We start from the raw sequence: 18,970 nt of genomic DNA, 5'->3' as shown, positions 1-18,970 counted from the left end.
ATCCAACTCCGATAGACTTCCTTGTTGTTTGCATGTTTTCTCTCACAATCAAAAGCCTCCTAAGGAATCCACGTTTTCAGCTTCGTCTCAGAGAAAGGGGACAAGAGAGAAAATCCACCTCTGGGTTATTCTTACCTCAGTTCTCACAATGTTACTACAGGTCTTTGCATGATAATTTTGACTGAAAATTTAAAAAAAAAATATTGTCCTTAGTCACATATCCCATCACCTCTGAAACACAGTTACCCAACACCTTAGTCCAGGAGAATTGGTTTTTTGTTCCCTTTAGATCTCCAACCCCTTAGTTACTTAAATGAACATAGAGATTTACATATCCATACAACAGCCCTGATTACCACCTAAACTTCTTCTAACAAGCTAACCCTTAGTCTTGCATTTGGGTTTCTTAAATGATCTTTTGATCAAGAAACTGACAAATTCCAGCTTTGATTCTCTGGCCTCCCTCAGTGACACAAAGCTCTCCCTTCGTTTTCTTGTGACCCAAGCAAGGAAGAAGAAATGCCAGTATTTCAGATTAGGTGTGTGAACGATGTGAGATTCACAAATTAAAAAAAAATAGAATCACAGAATCATAGGATATGACTTCCTAAAATTTTTTAAAAAGTGACAAAAGATTTCTGATGTGGAAGCAGTTGTGACCCCACGGTGGCAGTGACACCTTTCGAGCAGCATACTCAGCTTTCTAAAGTCAGCCATCAGTCCTTAAGCAAACCAGCCGAACTCCAGGCAAGTCTCAGCCTAAAGTCCACCTCCTTTCTGCAGCACCGAGAAAGGTGGCTGGGTCGCTCTTGGTGTCAGTCAACCATTTCAGAGGGAGTTTAAGGTCCTTTTTTACAGGTGACTCCTTTGTGCTGAAGTTCAAGCTTTCATTATCCTTCCCTCTGGTGACGACTTAATTAGAGACAGGGTTTCCTTTCTCAAGTTACTGGATTTGAGGAATCATGCTGCTATTATTTCCAGGCAAATCAAACAGTAGCAAAGAGGAACAGTAAATAAGAAGGGAAAAGTCCCTAAATAAAAAGAAAAAAAAAAGATATAAACCCTGATGCATCTACAAAAAGAACAAGACTTGCTCACCTTCCCAGCAGGTTGGAGACCCTGGCATCCCATCCCGTACTGCTGCGTTCAGGGAGTAAGTCCTCGGAAAGTTTTTCCTTTGCTAGGAGCCAGTGCAAAATCTCCAATTAGTTTCCTACAGATGCAAGGCCAGATTGCAAAACTGCCTGTTACTTGACACAAAGGTGGCTTTCTGCTCAGGATAAGCAGAGGTTTAAAACCACTAGGAGATTTTATGAATGGCTGAGACCAAAAGAAGGGAGCAATTGCAAGAAAAAAGGGGAGGGCAACAAAAATCTGTGCTGCGGATTAAGGGCAGATCCCTCCACTTTCTGCAAAGGTTACAAATGACTGGAACAAGTTGAGAGTTCCCAGGACAAGCAGAAAGCAAAAAATACAAACCAGCCTCAGTTTGTCAGGTGTTTGAAATGACATTGCTCAAAAGCTGGTGCTGGGAAGACCTTTCACTGTCACCCCCAAAATTCTGAAGGAGTTTTAACCCAAAAGCAACAAGAAATAAAAAATATTATGGATTTAGGCTTTTCCTTGCTGTGCCTCAGATCTTCAGGAGCTGTATTTTAAAGCTTCTCTTCCCACTTATAAATTCAAGAAGACATGAAAATCCTGCGATCACAGAGGCTGAGGCTCTGTAAAAAAACATCCCTGAGCTCAACAACATCATCAGTCCTGAAGTTTAACTTCAGAGGCCAAAATGTAGAGTTTCCACGAAGACAAGTAATTTTTGGAGGGTATTGAGAAAACAAAGCAAGCAGAGTGTGGTCCCAAACGCCCAATCCGCCAGTGCTCAGGCTGATGGACTTCGGAGTGGATAAGCATTGATGGGCTCTGTCCCAGCACTAACAACAAGTGGGGACCAGGAACATCATTAAAGCTCACGTTTACTGGGATTCACAGCACCAGGAATTAGAGCCATACATTTCTATATGCTCTTCCTGATGTACCCATGGTGCAGAAACGCCGTGACAGCTTGAGTTGTTCAGCTGGAGAAATCGTATTTGAAACAGCATGTCGGGTTTTGATTAAACTGGCAATTGAAACAAGTGAGGAGCAGCATGCCTCGGGGTCGCAGAGATGATAAGTTTCAAGACAAGGAGCCAAATTTTTAGGTGCTGCAAATGGTTGCAAGTTCATGGTCTTTGGCTGGGCAAAAAGGGAGAGATGAGAAGACAAGCAGATACCTGGCGTTACCCTCTGATGGAAGCTGGTGAGGGTCTTCAATCCTCTTTATAAAATTTGGCCCATTCAGATGCTTTTCTAAACTAAAATAACATGATTCAGTGAGCTGATGCATCTTACATTTTCAGTGGTCACAGGGACAAAGGAGAACTTAATGATTATCTACCAAAATTTCATCGACATCATCTATAATGACCACCTACTGAGGAGGTCTCCAAGATGAAGGCATTAAAGTCCTCTGTGGTCAGCAGTCCTACCACTCAAATTTTAGCTATAAAAATTGTCATAGACAAATGGAAGCATTGAGAACGCCAGGACTGATGGGTACATACAGCCAAAGAACAGTCAGGTAGCAATTTGCGCAGACACACTTGGATGTCAGCAAACCCTCTTGGATCTGGTCCACATCTCCCAGTTTCAGAACAAAGGTCCAGAATTCAATTTAAAATACTATCAAAACAGCATTAACACACACAGAAAAGAGCAGGCAATAAGCTTATTATGGGGTGCAATGAAACGAGAAAATATCACAACTGGCTGAGGATGCAAAATACAGACTTAGCTAGAATGCAAGGAGCATCCAAGCATTCAGGAGACACTGTGGTTGGAGAAGGAGGACTCCATGACATCAAGCAGAAAAGCCAGCCTGTGTTCCTAGGAAAGCAGGAAATTCCGAATAAAATTCAGCCTGGCTCAGGAAGATAAAAGGCCTGGATCCGTCCCTGCCTCTCATGCAGAGAGATGCCCTGGGAAGGCACCAAAGGTAACTTTTAACCAAAGTCATCTATGCTTAGCTCTGCAGAAAACTAAAAAAGGTCCTATTCGCCGCGAGCTCTGCTGGCCACTTTTCCGTCACGCCTCTGCTCCTGGCATTTGACATTTTCAACTACCTCATGCACATCTCTGCTGGGCTGTTGTTAGCGTGATGCACCCAACCATCACAAAATCTGGCACCTGACCGGTTCCCTGCTAAACGCCAAGCCTGGAGCTGAATCCAGGCCCCTGCAATTAGCAATGCAGATAAAATACACAGCTTCGTCTTGGTATGTAATTAAACACTGAACAATCTTAGTTAAATTTTGGTTATCAAATGCAGCTAGGGCAAAATACAAAGGTTTGCTCCCTGTGCACAGTTAAGGCATTGATTTTTATACAAATATATCACCACCAGGCATAGCCACAATAGCTATCCTAACATGAGATTTATGAAGATAAAACATTCCATCCCAGAATCGCAAATAAATAAATCACCCGCTAATTCACTTGGCGTGCTTGCTCCTTTTCCCCCAAAGCAAAAGGCAGGGCAGGTGATTGATGTTGCCACCCAGCCATCAGAAAACTTAATATTCTTCCTGGTCAGTCCAGCAAGGAATGCTGAGATTTTCCAACTTCTGTTTGTCATGAGCTATGGAGGAGGGCAGAGAATGAATGACACAGCCACAAAATAGCTATAGGATCAGCTGCAAAAACAGGGAATAATCCTTGTTAGACCCACTCTAAGTAGCTAAAACCACAGTTTGTCTGCTTGGTCTAAAAATGCCACAAGCCCAGGGCATGGGACTCAAATCAACACTAGGTTTTTACACTGCTCTGGGGGCTGTGGGTCCAGACCTGTGTCAGGCAGAACAACCTGCCCTCCCAAAGGAACTGCGACGTATGAGGAGCTATTTTGATTATGACCTGGAACAAAAACCAGAAAAGATGGTGACTTTCAAACAACGCTGACTCTAAAGGGACCGAACCTCTCCGTTTCACAGAACTGTTGTTTTTTTTCCCCCCCCTTAGGTAATACTACAATGTTTCACGTTAACATTTCATGTAACATTCACAATGGCACCATTCAAAAGCCTTGTTTTGGTACTTTCCTGCCAAAAAAAGCCAAGTTCCCCCAAAATATTTTTATTTTATTACAATGGGACATTATTGAACAACAACAACAACAACAACAATCATTTTATTAAGTTTTTGCTTCACTGCAAACTGTAGGAAAATGGCCTAATGCAGGAAACCTGCCCATTCTTGCTGTACTGTTTTGGTTTGGTTTAGGCCTTTTTCCTTTTGCTTTAAGCTTAGTATTGGCAGTCTGATGTTGTCCAACAGAGCCAAAGCCTTAGTCTTGCTTAGAGTATCCTGTGGGAGGGGAAAATGCTTTGAAATTGCCCGAAAAATTTTATTTTCTAGTAACTAGATTCAGTTTTCAGGCATTCAGTACAACTATCTTTATGTTGTTAATCAATACATTTATCTAATGAGTATCTCTTGGTAATCTTGCCTGTATTACAGGAAACCCAAGCACAGCTGAGATAAAAATATGCACATACTTAAAGCTCAAATTAAAGGGAAAAAAAATCAATTAAAAGTTAAATTACCCATCTTAAATTTCAGTATAAAGGCTACTAGAAATACTGAGTTCTTGAACTTCAATTAATCTGTAGCTATTAAGCCAGAAGGGAAAAAGATTCTTCAGAATATCAAATGGGAAGCAGCAAAGAGCTCAGACCAGCTTGCGGGTGGATGTCACTAGTGCTTAAGCTCCTACTCCTGGCTTTGTTAGGCTGGTTTAACTCTTGCTTCCCTTAAGACTCCTTTGGGTTTCTTGTTTCCAGGCATTTGAGTGCGAGTGCTTGCATGCGTGTGGCATACATTTTCCAGCTTCACTTCTCAGGGATTAATTGGCAGAAGTGCTTGTCATGGTTAAATAATTTTATTTAATTTGCATGGTGTGAAGATATTTGGGCAAAAGGGAAAAATAATTAAAATTTAATTACTTCCCCCCCGCCCCACACACTTTATAATGAGAAACAGTTGCACTCCTTGGAGATTCAGTTGGCAATAGAACATCACTCAGTTTTATTGTTAAATATGCAATAATAAAAAATTAAAGCAATGATCAATGTCTTGGAGTAGAAGAGTGACATACAGCCAGGTCCAGCACAGATCTCTAGAATCAATGATAGCTGAAGTTTATAAAGACACTGAGGGGATAAGGTAACATCAGCATCTGGTATGAAAACATCCAAAGGACTTTCTTACAGGTTTCTAAATAATAATAATAATAATAATAATAATAATAATAATAATAATAATAATAATAATAATAATAATAATAATAATAATAATAATAATAATAATAATAATAATAATAATAATTTTTATTATTATTATTAAATCTAAAATGTCACAAAACACAGTTTCAGAAGGAAAAAAAATACATTCTGACAGCATAGTATTTCAATTTGAATTAAGACACTTTTAAGTGCAGCCAATTTCTATTTGCATATTAAGAGAATGACAATCTCTTTCTACCAGAATTTGCCACTACATTTTGACAAGAAAAATCTGCTGTAATAACATTCTTAATACAATTAATGTTTATTTACCAAAGTGTTTCTTCAATCCTCTACAGTTCACTTCCTTTCATCAACTTTCACTTGGTGTAAATACAGACTCACTTAAAAAGAAGCAAAGAAACAAAACAAAACGAAACAACCCAACAATCACAAAATCCATTATGGAAAAACTGCTGGAACAAGTTTTTGCCCTTTCCCATGGCCAGATGTTCTCATCCACGAGACAATTAGAACTTGATGACAAACTCCAAGCTTTAAATGTCACTTACTCCCTACCACTCTGGTTCAAATAAAAATGGAAGTGGCATTAAGAAAGCAATATGCAAGCTCTGCAGACTGGTAATTTCTTCTAATTGAAAACCAAAGTTTACAGATGCATTTAGTGACACTCATTATAAAGTACAACACCTGAAAGCAGAAGGCTTTCTTGGTTTTAGTGCCCGGAAAGAATCTTTTCTTATTGCTAGTGAATTATTTGCTTTCACCGTCCATTCAGGAATTTCCCACTCCATGTAATAAGTTTCTAACATCTTTAAAAAATAAATATCTATTAGAAATTCCCACAGTAGGCAACCTCCTGAGCACCATTTGAGCAAGGTGCAAAGTGTGCAATTCAAGAAGCTTGTTTTTGACTTTCTACAAAAACAATTTTAAAAAGACACAAAAAGGACTTGCTGGCTGGGCAGTATGACAGAAATATTTATGATGCAAATATTATTTTACGTCTTTGACACTGCGAGAGAATATCCACCCACGAAAAGCAGCCCAGGGAGCGAGGCAGGGATCGCCTGGGTGCCTTTCTGGAAGCTACACCTGGTAAAGTCAAGTCATTAGGCTCCATACAAGAGGAAGTGGATGAAATCTGATCGAATGCATTACAGAGGTCAGACTAAATGAGCTAATGGTCCCTTCTGGTCTTTAAAAAAATCTATTAATCTAATTTAATTCTCTGTTCTACTCTTCATACCAGAGTCAATTTAAACTCATTTATATGAAAAGAGCACATCCCAGCAGCTTCACACAACACACCACGTTCTGACTATGCAGTTTTAGGCTACCCAAAAGCTTCATTTAGCTCCTGCCGAGCTCAGGAGGCGGCTTTTGTTGCTCATCTGCAAAGATAAAGCTTACATTTACAAGCAAGGTACCAGGCAGAGGCTCCTCTTCCATCTCAATGTTGGATTAATCTGCACCTTAAACTATACAAATCGACCAGAAACTTCCCAGAGCACTTTGCACCTTGGCTTGGTTTTTGGATGCTGGCATTCCTTGCTCCTCCTGATACTTTAGGACAGAATCATAGAACAGAATCATTTTGGTTGGAAGAGACCCTCAGATCACTGAATCCAACCATTAACCCATTCCTGGCACTAACCCATGTCCCTAAGAACCTCATCTCTGCGTATGTTCAGCCCCTCCAGGAATGGTGACTTCACCACTGTCCTGGGCAGCGTGTTCCAGTGCCCAACAACCCTTTCTGGGAAGAATCTCTTGTTTCAGTGAAATTTGCCTGAAGTCCCATTTCATCTCAGCACATTTTAATCAAGCAAAAATCCTGTTACAGTGAAGAAATCGCACTACAGTGAACAATTCCTACGTTGTTTTAATGGGCACATCTCTTTCACCTAAGTCTTCATCATCTGCTTTGCCCTCCCAGTCATGAGCACACCCTTACAAAAAAAATCTTTTCAACTTAAGAATGTAGGGTAGATATTGTGACTCAAATTCATATGGATATTCACTATTTGTTCCAGCTTTCAATAGAAATTTATATATCCTTTTTGGATGCTTTACACACAAATCAGGAGGCTGAAAAGCCACTTGCTGGCAAAGTACAATTCCTTCCAGGGCCAACAAAAAAAATCACTGTGGATTCACTCCTGAAGCCACTAGTCCAGAGTCCCACCAGCTTCAGAGGATTTGTCTGAATAGTGGCTGAGCTGAAACTCTCCAAGAACTTTGGGATTTTGACCCAGTAACTTTGTGATTATATGAACCTTTACCCATCCACATGTGGCAAACTTACCTAAAGGAAATGGACACTTTTATTCATGTTTTCTTCAAAACCCAAGTCTCTTGATTTAAAATCGCTATTGACACCAAAACATATTTCAAGGAGTACTTCAAAGTGCCTGTCATCTCTTTTTTTCTCAGATTTACCAGTCTTCCCCTGTCAGGCTGCCGACAGCATTCCCACCCAGCATTTCACAGCCCTTCACAGTTGGTCCCATTTCTCCCAAAACATGGAGATCTATAAACGCTGTAAAGCTTCCTGTACAGGTTTGAGAATTTTGTAGCTTATTCCTAAAGAGTTTTTACTCCTCTTTACCCTGACTATCAAGTAGGAAAAACATTCAATGCGTCTTCTGCTTGCTCTGACTCTAAAGGGCATGGCAGGGCATCCACATGTGCCTTCTCGCCTTTCTTGGTTTAAAAAATGAAAAAAAGCTGGCACAGAAGAACTGCAGAGTGCTGACAGCATTGAAGAAGTTAATTAGCAACGCTGATCTAGACTTCAGGAGACGAGTCTTAATAAATGCTGCTAAAAATATTACAGTATTCATTTCCAGAACAAACACAATCAGCAGCAGACAAGCCATGAGAGCGACCCAGACCCATGAACTGCCACGCTATGGGGGTATTTTCAGTGGGGAGTAGGAATAAAAGCTGCTCATTTTCAAAATCTTAAAAGCCTCCATTGGCCCCATGGATACTGGCTGGAGCTTTAGGGCACACAGGTTTTATGGCAGGTTTCCCGTTGGTTTGCAATGGTGACAACACATCTCCAAAGAGAATAAACTCAGCTCCACCATCCTACCGAGAGAAGCACATTTCTGTTTAGGAGGAGGGAGCAACTGTATATTTATTTGTACTGGAGAGGCACTAAAGATACTCCTGCTGTACTAACCAAACAGTATTAATATTTATTAAGTGCTCCATAAAGGGAGCTCTTAAAAGCTGAGGAATCTTGCACTTTTTAAGGATTTTTTTTTATTATTTTTTTTTTTTTTGGTTAGAAGGTAGAGAAAAGAGCTCAAACTCCAGCTTTCCTGACAAAAAAAGCAGAAATCCCTAATTTCAGAATGGTGTCCAGTGGTATGATGCTCTAATTTTTTAATAAGACATTGCTTTATAAAGATGGTAAATTGAAAACAGGATAAAAACGAAGAGACAGATCAGGCCCTAAAATGGGGAACAAATGCAATTCTGGATCCCAGGTAGGTGAAATATTGTTCTGTCCTGCTGAGCTCAAGGTATCAGCTGGCCAACAAATGTAGGCTGAGGTGCCAGCTTTGCTATAAAAGATGAGAAGTCTCTGTGCTTTCTTCACCTCCAAACTTAGACATGTCCTTCTGTTTTAAAGAGCAAAAATGGACCAAAATGTCTACATAATAAATGGGACAGGCATATATGGGCAAATGTTAGAGGATAAAAGCCATGATGTGCAGGGCTTAGCAGAGGCTTGGCCCTAGCAGAGGCTGCCGAAAGCAAGTGGTGATCTCTCCAAAAACCTTCAGCAACGCTGTGTGACTAGCAGCTTTCACTGCAAGCAACCAAGAAGAATGGGAGCAAGAGTCAGGGATGCTCCTGGATGGGACGCAAGCAACTGGAAAAAACAAACAAACAAACAAAAAGCCCCCAGAAAACAACAACGTAGGAGAAGCCACACTTAAACACTCAGCAGCTCCCTAAAAACGGCACTGGACACCCCTTCCAGTTCCCTACTAGCAACCTTGAAACGTTCAAGATCCTCTGCCCACTATCCACATCACTCAGCTGTCAAAGGCAAGGCCTCAGATTTATGATGCGAAAATTACATTTTAACGAGATGTCATATGTGTTTAAAGTTCTTATTCATCACCATACTGCCACATCTTTTACCCAAGACACAAATGCACTTAATTAGCATATTATAAGGACAGAGAGTTCACCTTATCTGCATTGTAAAACTGCTTTAGGAATAAAAAAATCAACTACCCTTACTGAATAAAATCGTTGCAATCTTATGTCAGGAGATCACCCTGCAATACTTAACACCGATGTGGAGGATAAAAGTTTGACATGCACCCTCTGAGGTTTCTAAAACATTACGGATATGGACAGAAGCTTCATATCACATTTCATTACCCACCTGGCAGTTCACGGTGTTAATATGCAATATCTGGAAGCCACTGCAGCACAATTAGAAGTCTCTGTATCATATAACTGTCCTCCTTAGGTATTGGGCATATTTATTTATTAATTTCATACACCTATTAAACAGGAGCTGTGACTGCCCAGGGGGATGCCGAGAAGCAAAGCCAGGCAACGTGTTTGTATGTGACACAGCCCTGGGAAGCAGGATGGGAACACTTTGACTTTTTGGAGAAGAGGATTTGTTGATATTTGCTTGAATTTGTTTACACAGACTGTATCACAAGTGGGTGATGATTAAAATGGCACACTCTGGTGAATATTAAACATTGATTAGGTTGCGGAAAATTGTGCAGCCTTTGGTTTACCTCTCTGCACATGCCTGGTGAGGCACATATGAAAAACAACAACCTGAACGCTACTCTGCTTTTGATGGATGGAAAAACACTGCTAGAGTTGCAGAGCTATCACTTCAAATTAGCAAACTCAAAAGCAGCTACAAAGAAAATAACCCCAAAACACAGGAGCGATTATGAGTAGCATCCTCCAAAAAACTCACTCAGAGGCCAAACAGCTCAAAGAAAACAAAATGCTTCAAAGGCTTTTGGTGTCTTCAAGTTCAATGCTTGAAGGCAGAAATTAATGACTGGCTTCCTGGGATTTGCAGGCACTGAGGAGCGTTTGCTTTCAAAACTGCTGTTGGGACAACCGAAAACAACCCCAGACAAAAGGAAAAAAATCACTGAGTGGGGCAAATCCTTAAAAACACAGCTTTTCCCATTTTTGAGAAAAATGAACAACTGCTTTTAATTCAGTTGCTTCTGGATTAGCGGAACGGAGCTTTGTGCCTCACTTCAGTGTATTTTGCCTTCCCTGGTACCTCCAGCTGAGCACAGAAACTCCAGGATTTATTTGCCACTCATTTACACTGAGAAGTAAAAGCCCATTTTTTCAAACAGTGGGTGAGAGAAGCTCTGGGACAGTGGGGATCTCAAATATGTACCAAACCTACATGTACAAACAGACCTTTAATTAAAACTCCAGAAAATGTTTAATCACTGTGAAGAACAAGATTATATGATCCTTGCCTTTCCTATAAGCTAAGAGACTCCTGCCTCCTCCTGTTTTCCCTGGGTGGTTTGGGAAAAGACTGAAAATGTTTAAATGTTTGACTAAGTGAACTGGAGCCTCCAGCACCTGGTGGTTTTTTTTGTTTTGGTGTGTTTTTGTTTGTTTGTTTTTTTTTGTTTTGTTTTGTTTTTTTTCCTAATTTTAAATAGCCTTAGAATGTAGTATACCAGAGATTTCAAATATGTCACTGGCTATTTAGGTACTCAAATATATAACTTCCTTGTTAAGATCAATTTTTGGTTTTAACAGCTCTGCTCCTTAAACTCCAACCTTAATTGTTTTATAGCAACCAATTTGTTCGAACCATCAATTTTACTATCTTTTATTTTCTAATTAAGCAGATATTATTTACGTATTTTGCTACTCAAACTGTAACCCTAAGGTAACGTCTCCTTGCTCTACATTGAAAACCACTGGTGATTTGGGAAGAGGGGAAAAACACATCCATGATCCACTCTTTGTAAAAATCAAATAACTAAATAACCAAATAAAAATATTCTGTGTCTTCACTGCTTCCTGTGTTGTAACGGAGTCCTCTGCAAGGTTCTCACCTGTTCTCCCAGTCTCACCAGCTTGAACTGTTATTTTTTTTTTTAATACAAAAGTACTACATTTGTTTTTTTCACTGATTATGGCTTTTTTAATTAAAGATGCCAACGGTCACCATGTGAAAAAGCGGAAGCAGAGAATGCACTGTGATACCTGGAAATGATTCACTGAAAAGCAGAGAAAAACCCTGTGCAACAGAAGGGATGCAATTGATTCTCACTCCTTGGGCATAACCAATAACTTACAAATTGCTCTGCTTCCCTCCACCACTCCAAAAGTACACATTCATCATTAAGTCGGGAGAATGAAAAGTATTACTTCATATTTTTGCTCATCTGAGATCTTGCAGAGGTCAACATCACTGAAAATGTTCCCTGCCTCTTCAAGATTTCCTTCTCCTTTTCCTTACATTTTTGTATTAAAGTGAGAAATTGACTGCCATTGTACTACTTTTATTCCAGCCCTCCCCAGATTTTCATATCCTCAGATTCTTTCGGGACTTTTTTTAGATGGATAACAGGCTGCACACAGGAAGAGAAATTAAAGAAAAAAAAAAGCTCAGCAACAAAAATCTCTTTATTTCTCTTTTGCAATCTGAAGCCCTGAACCCGCTCATCCCTTCCAAGTCTGTCCTATTAACAAAAACCAATGTTTTGGAAACAACAACGTTACTAATCAAATATCTTACTATACAGTTTATATTAATTCTGCCTTTCCTCTTACTTTTGCAGCCTTTCTGAAGCACACCATCCACCACAGGAAACACATGATAACTATGACTACATCATGTACAGCAGTAATAATTTGAAAATGGTTGAGCAAATGCTATTTAGAAACTCCTGCACCATCAAATGAGTTTGACCACAATCCAGGCTCAGCCATGTTGCTAATCAAATGGCAACTGTGAACATCACACTTGCAAAACAATGAAGAAGTGGGTAAACTTAAGCACATTGCCAAAAATCCTGTAGAAGGGAAGATGATCAGAAGTATAGAGGAAAATTAAATTAAGAATAAAAGAATGTTGCTGTCCCTGTAAAGGGAACAAGAACATGGACATTTGGAGACTGTTCCAGGTTAGTTATAGGTAGCACAGTCCTCTCTCTATTTTGTTTCAAACTAAGATATGAAAAGTATTCCAAAGTATGCCAAAGGCATTTCAGTAAGACAGGAACAGACTTCAATTTTACACCCTATTTGCAAGAAAAGCCCAACTCAGATTTTGGCTCGGTATTAAACCCCTTACCTGCTCTGCTGTCCAGTGGTCCAAAGTCCAAGGAATACTTCACAACGTGATAGTTGTTCCATACGTACAGGAGGTTGTCCCGAGGATTATAATCCACAGCAGCAATGTACTGGTAGGAGTTTGGAAAGGGCACATCCACCATGCTATCTTTGCTTTGGTCAGTATTATAGATATAGTCTATTTTATTCCCTGTGGCTTCGTTGTCATCATCTTCATACACAGACTTCACCACATATAAAATCCCACAGATCATGAAGGCGTTCGAAGCTGACCTCTTGTCATAGGCGGTATCCCATGTCCCTTCAATCCTTAATGTGTAAGGGTTTAATTGGCTAATGACTATTTTGCCATTATTTTGTTCTGTTGCATAGATTACCCACAGTCCATTCTCATCCACGGCCAGGTCAATATCAGATTTGCCTCCCCAGCGGTAGGGAGAAGTGTCGTGGTAGTTTGCATTCGCGATGATGGCCTCCCCGCTCTTTATCCTGGTCCGCAAGTCAAACTTGACTATGTTCCTAGTGCGCTCCTTGTTGAAGAACAATGCCCCATCGTACACCACAAAGCCTGTGCCGTCCACCCGATGCGGGAGTTTGTAGGTGGTGGTTGGCCTCCCGGCGATGAAGTCATCCTTGGAGGAGTATTCTGTCAACGTGTCTGTCCGGTACGGTGTCCAGGGCATGTAGTAGATCTTGTCAGACGCCTGCAGAGGGTCCTTGCACCAGGCACCTGACTGGTGGTCTGATTCGAATAAATGTTCGCTCTGGTATACTCCTTTCAGCAATCCAGGGCAAAGAAAAACTGTCAGAGGGGAAAAGAATTTAAAACAGAAAGCACAAAGTTAACGGCAGTCTGCGAGTGGTTGGCCCAAAGATCTCAACAGTTTCTAGTTCTGCAGCAGAAGACATTCGAGACCAGAGGAAACCCATGAGGAACGCCTTGTTGTGGAGACCAGCCTTCCCCCTGGCCTCATCTCTAGAACAAGATCTGCTCCACCAAATCGATGTATTTTTTTTCCTGCCTTTTTTCTATCAACTGCGACTCATTTTCTTATTGCTTTTGAAATCTGTTTTTACAGGTGTACTTACTTGGACCACTCGCCTTTAGAAACTTTGCAATGAATATGTGCCCCCAAAGGATTTCTGGGTTTGTATTTCCAGATTATATTTTGCCGTGTATCTGTACCTACTAGGTGAAGGGGTAAACTCCTGGGGAACTGATCCACATATTTATTTGAACAGCCCACAGAAGAGTGGCCTAGAAATGGAAATAAGAGAAAGAAATTCCCAACCTTACAGCCCCAGTGATACTAAATATTTAAAAGGTACCAATAGCAAAGCAGAGGCGAATCCCTCAGCAACTCCGAAGAGTGTTTAAAGCAAAGGGAGCTGGGGCCGGGGGGGAACATCCACGTACACACTCGTAGTATAACTAGAAATGAGGCTTTTGAAGCTGCTACAGGACACACAGAACATGCAGTCCACACAGTTAACAACAAATGACGTATGGATGCTGAAAGGAAAAGGAAGGAAGAAAGGAAAGAAGGAAAATAATCAAGTTCACTGGAGAGGAACCCAAGGTATAGATTTTAATCAGTTAAAAAAATGTCCTGTTAAATGTAGTAGTAAATTCAAACTTAAAAACATATACCTTTGATTGTTACATGAGAGCAGCACAGAGGAGTGGTGAGACTAACCAGGGAGCTTTGCTGCTCAGACTTCGAGGTGACTGAGAGGGGCTGGGACATGCCTGGGAACACCAGTGCCAAGGGCCTGGCTGGCTGGATGGGGAGGCAAATGGAGGGATGCTGCGGAGCAAAACCTGCTCGCTTGGCCCTCCTGAGCTGGGAATAGTGTGATTTATTTGCCAGGTTGGTCTCAGTGGGGAGCACAATGACCATGAGGGTGGGACGGGCAGCGGCGAAGAGGATTCCCAGCACCTGCTGCTGATCCCAGGGCTCACACTCTGATTATTTGTGAAAATGCAGGAATTGGCAATATCCTCTGGAGAGCAAGACAGGAGGAAAACCAGATTTAGCAGCTGGTGTAAAAGTCTATTGCTTACTGGACTCTGAGCAACTACCCCGAGATGCTGATAAAGGGGTGTTGTTTCCAAGAGGCTTTTACGGCATAATTAGATACACTTATGCATGTACATATGTGTGTACACTTGCCAAATTCTTTGGGGCACAAGAAGAGTGAGTTATCTAAACATTTGAATAGAAATGTCATGTAAAAAGTGGCATTGGTAAAAACTTCAGAAAAAATGAGTTATCTGGTGAAGTTGAGCAGCAGAGATACTAAATAAACTTTAACAAAAAAGTAGTGAGAATTAATGACAAAGTATTTCAACTAAAACGTTAAACTGTTAAATAACTTAGCCTATACATAAGTTATATATATATAATTTGAAAGGTATTTAATTACCTTTTTGTTCCACTTCTATTGTAGAGAGAGAGAGGTAAAGAGAGAAAGGAGAAAAGAGAATAGATTAATGGTACTGTATTGGCCAGGTACTTTTCTTTACCTCTTTCATACGAAAAAGAAGCTTTATTAATTTACTTCAGTTACTACTATAGTATGTGAACATTTTATATATATATATATATATAAAAATCCTTCCTCTGATATACACTGGAGACAAGCTGAACAAAATACAGATAAATTTTAACTTTACAAAAATCTTTGAGGAGAAAGAAATAAACACCAACGAAACCAACACTTCAGATATATCTCAGCAGCAGCAGCCTTGGACTAGTTTCATAGAGTAAAATGAAATACCCATACACTGAAATATGACTGATCCAGATTTATGTATGGAATACAAGCTCCTATAAAACAAATATCTTCACATATTTCATCCAAATCCTGTTAGACAGTGATTCCTGCTTTAAGCAGAAGAATAGTCCCTTGTGACACGAACAGAGAACTTAGGAGTGTCAAATGAAGCACATCGGTGGACGTTTGCAAAGTCCTGTCCTATGTCTCAAAGAAAAAAGTAGGACTTGGAAAAAAAAAACGTTTTAAATATTGTAATAGTTGCATGATTTATAAGAGCCTGAAGACTTTCAGTGTTAACGAGTTAAAAATATCTAAGTGCTATTTAAAAAGCCCAACCCCACAACTCAATGGATATTTTTCTGTGAATTATTCACCAAGCATAATAATGCTGCGTCCCTGCAGACAAAGCCCCTTGCAGCGAGAAATCAACGCAATGCACTTATTAATTGGCAATCACTCAGGACCTGTTTTTGTAGCTAATCACCTCCTGCCATTGGCTTTGGGGACCCTCATCCCAACACACTCCGTGGTCAAGGCACTGACCCCTTCTCCTTCCAGCACCCCAAACACCTTTGGCACACCCAGCCTGTGGCTTTGTTGGTTCTGCGGGGCCTCTTGCCCGAAGCTGTAGGAGAAGACAGGTCCCATAATATATCACCAAGAGAGAAACAAGGACTTGCCAGCAAAACGGTTATGGTTTTGACAGCTGAGAGGTCTCTGTTCAGAGAAGCCAGACAGGAATGCAAAGGTATGCACGCATGCTTTGGTTTTGCTTGCCTGGAGTTCACTGCAGCCCCTTCCAGCCCCAGACACTTGCCAAACAACCGTCCCTCAGTACTGGGACTGCAAACCCCTTCGTGTTCAAAAGTCTCATTAATTTGGATGGGCAAGTGCATGTTTAACAGAAGAACAATTGCAGGGTAAAACTGCAAATGCATTGGCCGGACACGTGGATCTGTGCTTTCTGCAGCTACCATAGTGAATGTTTTCAATTTTTTTTATTTTTTTTTTTTACCTGGGCTTTGATTCAGGTTCCTTTCTACCTTCTAACAGGTTGAGGTTAAAGACAAATGTTTTCACTAGAACAGAGACGACACATTTCAGCACAATGACCTGGTTTTGCCTGCAAGATGAAAAGGCACCGGATCTAGCATCTGGAGACATCCATGCAGCAACAGCTCTCCCCATCCCAGGCTGTGGCTGGCCACAGTTAAGTAAGGTGTTCAGAAAAAGATTAAATATCCCTGGCAAAAGCAAGAGGACAGATCCCCAGATGCGTGGCTTCACACTGATTCTTCTGGCTGAGGGTATACTGGCAATGCAGAAGGTAGTAATTCGCATAGCTAAATGAGCAAAAGCTTTTGTAATGTACTCAAACTGTGCAATACTGTAAAGCAGGAATAGAGAAGCTTCTGCTGGAGCCAGTTTGCCTCTAGGCAAAGGAAGAATAATAGCAATATGGTGGCATTTGGGCTCAGGCCCTTCATTGCAACTGTCCTCGTTACAGAAGACACGGGGATCCATTTCTGTCCCCAACATCTGCATCAAGCTGTCCAAGCCAGAGTGTAGCTCCAGTGCCATTAGCCCCAGCCAACCACTTGTTTTACAAGTTTTTAATGTGAGAAGTTTTAACACACAACAGGGGAGGCCCCTTTGGGTCTTGGCTCAGGAGCAAGCAGAGAAAATTGAAGAATTAGGTGTTACAATATTATTTTGCAAATTCAATACATTTTGTTGCTGCCTTCCCATTTTTGCCACCTCATACCATTTTACCATGATTTTAAATTTATTTTTCTTTTATTTTGCCCTCTACATAACAGGTTTTCTAGAAATCATTCCCCCTTCTTTTCAGAGCTAGAACAGTATCAGCTTCCTTTGGAAAGGTACAATAAATAAATTGAGCTTTATGCCCTTCCACTGCTTTACCAGGGACATTGTCACAGGTACCAGCAAGAAGCACATACACACATTTATTATAAATGGGGAACAGACCCCATTAACCTCACCTGGCTTTGCAGTCCAAGAGCAACTTGAATATAGAGGGTTCAGACTTTCATTCTCCAGCCAGAGGAATGAAGAAATTATTCTTAGCAATTAGCTCCCTCACAGCTACTGATTTCTGTCATGAAAGAATCACACACAACTTCGAGCCTCTTCTTTGCCAGTTCTCCCCCAGACAGAAATTACACTGCAAGCTAAGTTTTAAAGCTTGTTTAGGTTTAACTGATTGCAATGGTGGGGCCCACTCAGCTTGCACCATTATTTATATTTCCGAGAAAATTTAAGGTTTCGGTAAACAGAGCACTCTTCTTGAATGTAGGTACCTGTGCGCACGCATTATTCTCCTCCCCATAATGCTGTGGAAAAAAAAATATCTTAATTTATTGCACAGGAGAAATGCTTGCCTTTTACAGCAAATGAAGTGCTAATCCTTTATTTAGTAACAGGGAGGAGTAATCTCACTTGCTCTGTTTCCAAATTACATTTTTCATATAATACCCAGGCTTCAGCAAACGAAGGTGCTCTACGAGTAGCCTGCATCACAATGGCTTCATGTAACACATTCCCAAAATTATCCCCTCCTAATTAATTTCTCTGTGAAGTACGGAGATTAGAAATGTTAATCCATAAACGCTTTCACAAACCACAACCTAAATTAGATCCTTAAATATGGTATCTATAGATTTGCAGAAATCAAAGCTGTAGTTTTTCCTAAGTGGATTTTTTTTTCCTTAGATTTCTATTCATCTGATAAATTTGTGAAACCTTTCAAACTGTTAATTTGAGCTTCCATAAACGTCAGTCCTTTCAATCTGCTTTTTAATACATAATAACTAAATTTTATAAATGTTTGCTAAAATAATACTAAGGATTACTAATGTTAAAACACCCGTCAGTGTAACTTACAGCCATCAGGACCCACGAAACCATTAATATACATTAACTCTTTTCCACTAGAGGTTTTCCACAAGATGAGAAAAAGTTACTGTTTCCTACAAAATTGCCTTGTGTGTTATAGATCAAATTTCAGGCTTTTTTTTTGGGAGAAAGCCATCTTTTTGTTAGCCTTTTGTAAAATGAGTGACAGGCACCAGAGCTCCAAGCCCTCACATGGACTCTCCCTCAAACCCAAAAAATAACATATTATTTTCCATGGCACTGGCCCCTTGAGGCCAATTTTCTGGGAGCTTAAGTATTATGATTTCATTTCCTTGTTTTAGGTACCAAAGCACAGGAAAAAAAAAAAAAAATCCTTTAAATATTTTGTTAAAGGGAGAATAAAAAACAAAACAAAACAAAACAACCCTGCCTGGCCCTGCAAGAGCTGATGCTGTTGTGCAGAGCACAGATCAATCATTTTGCAAACATTTGGATTTCCCTAAATTCCCTGAATAATTTCTATTATTTCTTTGCCCCTTTCGCTATTATTTCAGGTGGCAGTCACAGCAACTGGCTGCCTTGAAGTCACAGATGCTTCATCAGCTTCAGCAGATACCAAACGTGAT

The 18,970-nt window shown here is 40.4% G+C and overlaps 1 protein-coding gene across 3 annotated transcripts in view; it reads right to left on the bottom strand.

The window, feature by feature from the left end:
• Positions 1 to 18,970, bottom strand: part of ADGRL3 (adhesion G protein-coupled receptor L3) — a 238,747-nt gene that overhangs the window by 114,458 nt on the left and 105,319 nt on the right. For all 3 annotated transcript variants that reach the window (XM_082051084.1, XM_082051082.1, XM_082051083.1), the window contains exon 4: positions 12,685 to 13,485. In XM_082051084.1, coding sequence (XP_081907210.1) covers positions 12,685 to 13,485 — 801 coding nt within the window. The remainder of the gene's footprint in view (positions 1 to 12,684; positions 13,486 to 18,970) is intronic.

The sequence above is a fragment of the Streptopelia decaocto genome (assembly GCF_964273445.1).
Source record: "Streptopelia decaocto genome assembly, chromosome: 4".
NCBI classification, from domain to species: domain Eukaryota; kingdom Metazoa; phylum Chordata; class Aves; order Columbiformes; family Columbidae; genus Streptopelia; species Streptopelia decaocto.
Note: the sequence above shows the minus strand (reverse complement) of the source record. Positions and strands in the feature narration are given on the sequence as shown.